General features: G+C 37.0%; 1 protein-coding gene across 1 annotated transcript in view; it reads right to left on the bottom strand.

The window, feature by feature from the left end:
- Positions 1-1,372: 1,372 nt before the first annotated feature.
- Positions 1,373-7,575, bottom strand: part of LOC110097591 (probable phospholipase A2 homolog 1) — an 11,813-nt gene continuing 5,610 nt past the window's right edge. The window contains exon 4 of the mRNA XM_020824071.2: positions 1,373-1,688. Within this exon, the coding sequence (XP_020679730.1) occupies positions 1,504-1,688 (185 nt within the window). The 3' untranslated portion in view covers positions 1,373-1,503. The remainder of the gene's footprint in view (positions 1,689-7,575) is intronic.

A 7,575-nucleotide genomic window follows, 5' to 3' on the forward strand; every position in this document is an offset into this window, starting at 1 on the left:
TATATATATAATTATTTATTTATTGTTGGAAGATAATGCGGGTGAGTGAAGCAGATCTGAAATAAGAGTGATGGAGTGGTGGGGCCGGCCGGCGAGTTCTTAATGGAAGAGATAGCGATGCTTTGGCGAGCTGTATGGCCGGCCCGAGAGAGTCCAATTATGACCGGATATTATTTAGGTGAAAAAATAATAATAATAATAATTACATCACAATCTCCACGTTTTCATGCAATAATACATCAAATAGCGACGTATATCTAAGAATTAAAACATCGCAAAAATATTATAAAATTTGAATTTGAAAGACAGTGCAATTTGTGAATATTATATTAAGTATTTATTTATTTTATTTATATCAAACTAAATTTAAGAATTTTAAATTTTAAAGCCATTAAAGCTTTGCTACCTTTTGAATATCATGATGGGCTTATCTCTTTTGTCGTTGCAGTTAGGCCCATGAATTCCATCTAATGTACTAGGGCAGCCCATATGTGGCTAGCTAACGGCCCATTTAGTTGATATTATAATTTTTGCTGGCTTAACAAAGTTAGGGGATCCGGATACTTCCCTAATAACAAGGGAATGTGATTAAGAGGAACTAGGGTAGAAGAGGATAAATTATTATGTGCAGATATCGAATATCATTCGGAGGTCAATCAGAACATGCCACATCACTTTTTGCTCGGTACCGGTGCTGGTACCGGATAAAATGGCACGTTCTGGTTGATCTTCGAACCATCCAGTGTCAGCACAAAATAATTTCCCATAGAAGAAAAGGTGAATAGTAGAGCTATAAATCCTTCAAGAGAATGATATATATATAATACATTAAAATATATATTTTACTTAATAAATTCATCATATTTATGCAATTTAAACATTATATAAATATAAAAATATACATGTCTATAAAAATTTTATAATATGTACATAATTCCTTTTTTATTTATGCTTCTTATAATATGTATATTAAAAATTTTTAAATAATCTTCAAGAGAAGGTTATTACAATGCATTTGGAATGCCTAAATGCATAATAATTTTTTTTTTAATTCTAAGATTTTATTTGAAACAACTTTATTATCAGCACAAAAAAATTTTAAACTAAAAATTTTTATATTTAAAAAATAGTTTAGAAAGCAGCGAGATAGTTGTCTCAAACAAAGTCTAAGCCGGCTTTATTTGGGATGGCTTAAGCCACATTTAAACTAATTATAGAATTCTGTAAATTCTTATGTTTATTAAAAAATCAGAAGATTGCAGCTATAAAACTCTATGGTTCTGATTCTAAAAAATATTTTTTTTTTCCTAAACAGAAATTTGAAAAATAATAACAAACATATAATCAAACAAAAATATGACAAAAGCAACTGTGAAGAAATCGCCTGAAAAAGACAACTTGATCATATAATTTGATAATAATTATGCTGAGAGGAGGGAAGGAATTGAAATGTCTCAGCAGGATTCAAATGGAATTGAAATTCATCAGAGTCTGAGCAGTTCATCATTCCTTTTCCAGACCACTAAGTCCTCCCAGCTGACTAAGTAAGATGGCCATATCCATTCCCTGAGTCATTGTAGGGATGGCTAAATCATAGGGACAAAGCTTTGAGAATCCAACCTTCCCAGATTTCTTTACTTTCTTCATGCATTTATTGAGCTTCTCATGACACTTCACATTAGTCATCCCTGAAAAATCAAGAAGAGGTTGATAAAATTTATCAAAGACCAGAACAATCAAATTACTTTCAAAAAATATTTTTGTTATGCACATAACTTGTTCAGCTTCCTTAAACACCATAAGATGCATGAAAATGGTGATTTGAGAGGCATTGTGCTGAAGAGGAATTTTGGGATAGAGATGGCAGTGACCAGAAATGTCAATAAATGATCTAACGCGACAACCCAACATAGATCTGAATCGAAAAATTTGTGTTATGTTTGACACACAATATATAGATCCAATTAGGGTCTAAAATGTTGGTATATTTAATATTCTAGTTGGGTTCAGATTGACCTAAAATCCTAAAAAATAATCGACTTGATTTTGGGCTTAAAATGAATCCTCTCTTTGAGTAGTCAATAGGCCTCTTTAATGGAGAATATTTGGGTAAATTGGGTTGTGAGGACGCAAAAAAAAAGTTATATGAATCATATAATAAACAGATCAGATGCAAGGTTTGGGTTCAATCAAGTGTGTGTCGAGTCGGACTCAGGTCATATTTTGACTCGTATAATAGATGGGTCACTTTGTGCCGAGCAATTCCTAATTGGGTCAAATTTGGATCTAATCCAAAACCTACACATTAATCCAAATCAACACTCCTAGATATAGATCATGATAGCAACCAATCATGAAAAAAATAGAGGGTACTCCAATAAACTTTAGAAGAGAAGAAAGGAGGAAGACGTTACCCAAAAACAATTAAGAGTATGAGAACATGTGGCAATAATCAATTGAGGGGGAGGAGGATGGGGAGGAGAAGCCAATCACTCAAGAGGAATGGAGAGCAATCATAATTTAACTCATCTTTCATCAAACATCACCTTATTACAAGCATTAGCACCTTCATAAAAAGCCCACAAATTCCACATAAATGAAATAAAGCATAATGCAACATGAACATGGAAAATTAAAAATTGTTATTCCCTGTAAATATATCTGATTGGATAAGGATTGACTTAAATCAATATTTATGCCAAAGCCACCCCAAAGATCTTACTCTGGATTATCCTTAAAAGGTTTACTAGAGCTACTGATGAGGACATCGGAGATCAACGGCTACGATTTTTTAGTTATTTATTTATATGTTTTTGTACTAGTTTATTTTATATTGTTGCTTTTTTCTTTATACCCTTATGGGTGGTCATGTAGTATTGTAGCCTGAAGGGCATTTTAGTCTTTTATTTCTTTTCTCTTCTTGAGCCTATTTATAGGCTAGTTGTTTTGTATTATGGGATGATGATTATTGATAATGAAAAGTTTCATGTTTTGTTGATCTCTTAGTGAGTTCACGTTATCTCTTAGTGAGTTCATGAGAGGAGAAGCCCGAGGAGGGTAATTCGCAATCCCCGCCAATCTTTGGAAGAGTCCGAGGTTCACGGTTCTTACGATCTCTGTGTGAGTTCGTTTGTTATTTCTATCTTTCTCGTATTTTTCTTGTTCTTCTCTTTTCTCCCCTTTTCATCCACAAAGTATCCCCCTAGCTCCATTGCCGCCGCCCCTTGGAGTCCACCCGCCGGCCACCCTCACGGCTCCGGCCGGCCACTTTGCCGGCAACCTCCCCAACCGTCCACTTCTCCCTCCCGCATGCTCCAAATTTGAAATTTGAATTTCGAATTTCGAATTCTTTCCTAATTTGGAAATCCAATTTAGGAAAGTTTTATTTGATAAATTCCAATTTCAAATTAAATTAAGTTGGAGTTCTCATAACTTACCTCCACGTCATCACCCACCTTGTTCTTCAAATTTCGAAAATTCAAATTTGAATGAGCTCCAAAATTTCCATAATTGCCAAAGTCCAAATAAGGAAAGAATTGGATTGAATCCAATTCAAATTTCATGGTATGAGGAGTTACTAATTCTCATCCTAGGTGGCATCCTTCTAATCAGAAATTGATTTGTTCACACTAATATCCCTCCTCTCCTCTCTACATGCCGCCGGCCTCATCAAGGGGGAAACCCATTTAATGCTAGTTTAATGCCATCAATGCCTTGATCCAAAAATTCAAATTTCAAAATAACCCCCTTAATTTCATTCATAATCTGAAATTAATTTCAGATTATGAAATGAAACTCTCATTCCCCTCTCTTGAAACCGCCGGCCTCCCCCAATTGAGCTCTCCATTAATTCCCCCATTCAAGGCATTAATGCCTATGACTTGAAATTCAAAATTCAAGTCTTTTCCCTCCCAATTTAATCAAAACTGAAATTAAATGTCAGTTTTTGATTAATCTTCCCCAACCTTTTAATTCCTTCCCAAATCCACTACTCCTAAGTAAGGAATTAATTCAAACGCTTCCCCTCCTTGCTGGCCGAAATTCCCCACTGCTGTTAGTTGATTTTTCCTTCCCAAATCCCTTCCAAAACTCCCGGAAAACTGCTGCCCAACATCTCAATTTGCTGTTTGGAAATTCCTGCAGCAGCCCACCGACGTCCAGCCATCCCGGGAGCGATAATTGCTGTCCAGATCTCAGGGACAGCCCTTCTTCCTGTCTAGAAGTTTCCCTGAGCACAATAGGTTGCTATCTTGTTGACCACAGCAAACTAGGGTGCTGTCCAGCCGTCCAGAACCAGTCCTAGCTGCTGTCCTGAGGAGATCTAGTGTCGTCCAGCTGCCCGAAGAGACACCCATTGCTGCTGAGTGGTTCCAGAAGTTTGAAGGCTGCTGCCCCTTCATTCCCGCCATCGTCATAGCTTCATAACTCCTTTGTTTTGGGTAAACTCTTCACTCACTCTCTATCTTCTGAGTTTACTCTACTCGTGGTTATAATTTGATTCACAAAGAGCATGTTTTATCGCCTCCGCTAAACCTAGTATTTGAATGAGTTATGAGAGGCCCTCCATAATACTAACTTATTGTTAGCATTGAAATTTCTCGTTGAAACCACTAATGTATGCAAAGTAAGACTTAGTTGACTATTTAATGATCTCAACCTCTTGCATGTGTTTAACCTAAGCTAAGTACCACTTAATATTTATCTTATCGTTCAATTCAGCATAAGATCTTACTTATTATTGACTCTAGATCTAAGCGTGCAAATTTCATTAAGAAAATCATTTTCGCATGAATTTTGTCTCAAATCAGCTACAATTTGAGTGAATTGGGTTATTACACATTTAGTTCAAACATTGAATGAAGCTCTTTCCAATGAAATTTGATCTCTTTCTATGCAGATAATAATAGTAATATTGATGATAAAATGAAAAATATTCGATCAATTCATAAGAAATGATTTCTAGAAAATAATATCCAAATCAAACAAACATTCTGAGATTAACACTAAATGGTTTTTTTAAAAAGAAGCATGTTGCTGGCTAGAATATTCACGACGGTAAAGTAGGAAAATCTTTCGTCTTAACTTTGCAAGGATACCCAGCAGACAGACAAAGAAATTAGAAACACCAAGATTTTTATGTGGAAAACTTTAGAGAAGGGGAAAAACCACGTGGCCACGCCAAGTTGAAATGATACCACTAATATTTGAATGGATTACAAAGATCATCCCTAAACTTAAGGATGATCAGATTACAAAAGTCCAGGAAGTGGGTTGAAATTTGTGTGGACGATGACGGTCGAACATAGGTCCGATGGTGGTAGATTGGAAGTTTGACGTTTGTCGATCAAAAGTTTAGCGAAGTCAATGGACGGGTGGAAGTCCAGCAACGATCAATGGCTGAGCGGAAGTCCAACGGTGATTGTTGGCTGGGCAGTGTTTGAGGAGGAGAAATTGGTGACAAGAGAGTTCCAAATTTCTCTTCCTCTCTTCACTTTTTTTTCTTTTGTTTTCCTCCCTCCTTCAATGAACAATGAGAAGTCTATTTATAGTTTTCAAGGAGTTGCAGGGCCAGTGAATAAAAAGAAGATCAAGAGCATGTTGGGAGTGTTTCGAATGGACGGCCGATATCGACTCCCTTGATCATGGTCCGTTTATCAAATATTCAAGTGTCTTAATGATGTCAGAATTCGACGATTTTGGGCTTGTTGGATTTGTTTCGTCGAGCGTCTCGATTCGACTATAAGCATGTCACATTTAGATATCATTTAGTCATCCAATTTATGATTTGAACCTTTTAAATATGTTTAAGACCCTTGATTTGGACCAATTTGGGCTCGGATTGGATCAAATTTGGTGTTGTTGGGTTCGTCTTTTTGAGACGTTCAGTTTAACTATAAGTTACGTGAAATTGGAGTTCGGATGACCCCATGTTTAATTTCAGAAGTTTCCAATTTGAATTTGCCACGAGATTCATGCTCGATCAAGATAAGTTTTTTGATGATATATCAAACCTTAACAACTACAACATGATTGTTATAAATAAAGCTGATGAGGACATCAGAAGATCAACGGCTACGACCTCAAGTTTATTTTATTTTTGATGTGTCTTATGTACAAGTTTATTTTATATTTCTGTTTTTTCCATTTCACCTCTAGAGGTGGTCATGTGGTGTTGTAGCCCGAAGGGCGTTTTAGTATTTGTTTCTTTTCTTTTCATGAGGCCTATTTATAGGCTAGCTCTCTTGTTTTTTAGAGGAGGGATGATTATTGAAATGAAATTCAGTTTTTGTCATTATCTCTTTGTGAGTTCTAGAGAGTGGTGGTGAAGCCTAGGAGAGGCTAACAGAGTACCCAACAGCTCACTGGCGAGTGAACTCTTGGTTTTGTCTTCTCTTTATTCTTTTCGTTCTTTCTTTTCCTCTCTTTTTCTTCCCCAAATAGCCGACCACATCCCCTCTCTCTATAGAAAACGGCAGCCCCCTTCCCATTTTCCCCTTTCCAAACCGCCACTCCTCCCCATTCTGTCGGCCACCTTTCCAGCCCAACCCAGCCGTCGGACCACTGGTGGTTTTCCCCCACCCGTCGCCTCCTCCAAATCCCCAACCCACCGGCCTCCCTTGCTCCCTTTGGGTCCCTTCAACTAGCCTTCATTAGTTTCCTATTTGGGATTAATACTAAGTTTGAAAGGATTTGAAATCAAATTCAAGTTAATTTGACTTTCGAATTCCTTCCAATTAAGGTGATTCATTCTTAGGAAACTTCCCTATTAATCCTCCAATTTGAAATTAATTTTAGATTTTAGAAAATAAGCCACTAATTGCTTGGGCCCACCTCTTTAATACCCAATCTCTCCCTCTCCCTCTCTCCTTGGTCGGCTAACCAAGCTCCACCCCTTTAATTAATTAGATTCCTTAAATTAAGGATCTAATTAATTCCTTTCCCTCCTAATTCTCCACCTAATTCAAATTCAAATTCCAAATAAATTACTCCCCAATTACTCTCTAAATCTGAAATTAATTTTAAATTTCACCCTCTCTCTCCCCTTTTCTCTCCCCAATCCAGCCATTAACTCTTAATTAAACTTTCCCTAAATCCTTCCCTCTTGCCTTGGATCCGCCGCCCCCTTTCCCCCATCTTTTCCCTTCCTCTACTTAACACTCGTTTATCAAAGTTCAGTTTTGTCACGACCCGACCCAACGGGGACGGATCCCGCCCGAGCCGGATCGCGACAGAACCTTTTTATCCAGGATCTGGCTTTGGAATTTGGTTATGAACTGAATCTTCCAAAATAATTAACTCAACAGACACACAAACACAGAACAACAGAGCTACTATAAGTCACCAAATGCAGCGGAACAAAACATCTATTTTCTTTCTTTTCCTCAAAACAATCATCTACAAATACGGTACATGGCTAGCAGAAAAACACAGAAGAAAAGCCATGACCGTACAAAAATCAAAAGTAAAAACAATACCTACGGATCAGACTCTGAACTCTAGTCCTGGACTTCCTTCCCTTTCCCAGAACCTGAAAACCACCAGAAAACAAGGGTGAGCTCAACAGCTCAGCAAAGC

The sequence above is a fragment of the Dendrobium catenatum genome, unplaced genomic scaffold (assembly GCF_001605985.2).
Source record: "Dendrobium catenatum unplaced genomic scaffold, ASM160598v2 fragScaff_scaffold_390, whole genome shotgun sequence".
Classification (NCBI taxonomy): Eukaryota; Viridiplantae; Streptophyta; class Magnoliopsida; order Asparagales; family Orchidaceae; genus Dendrobium; species Dendrobium catenatum.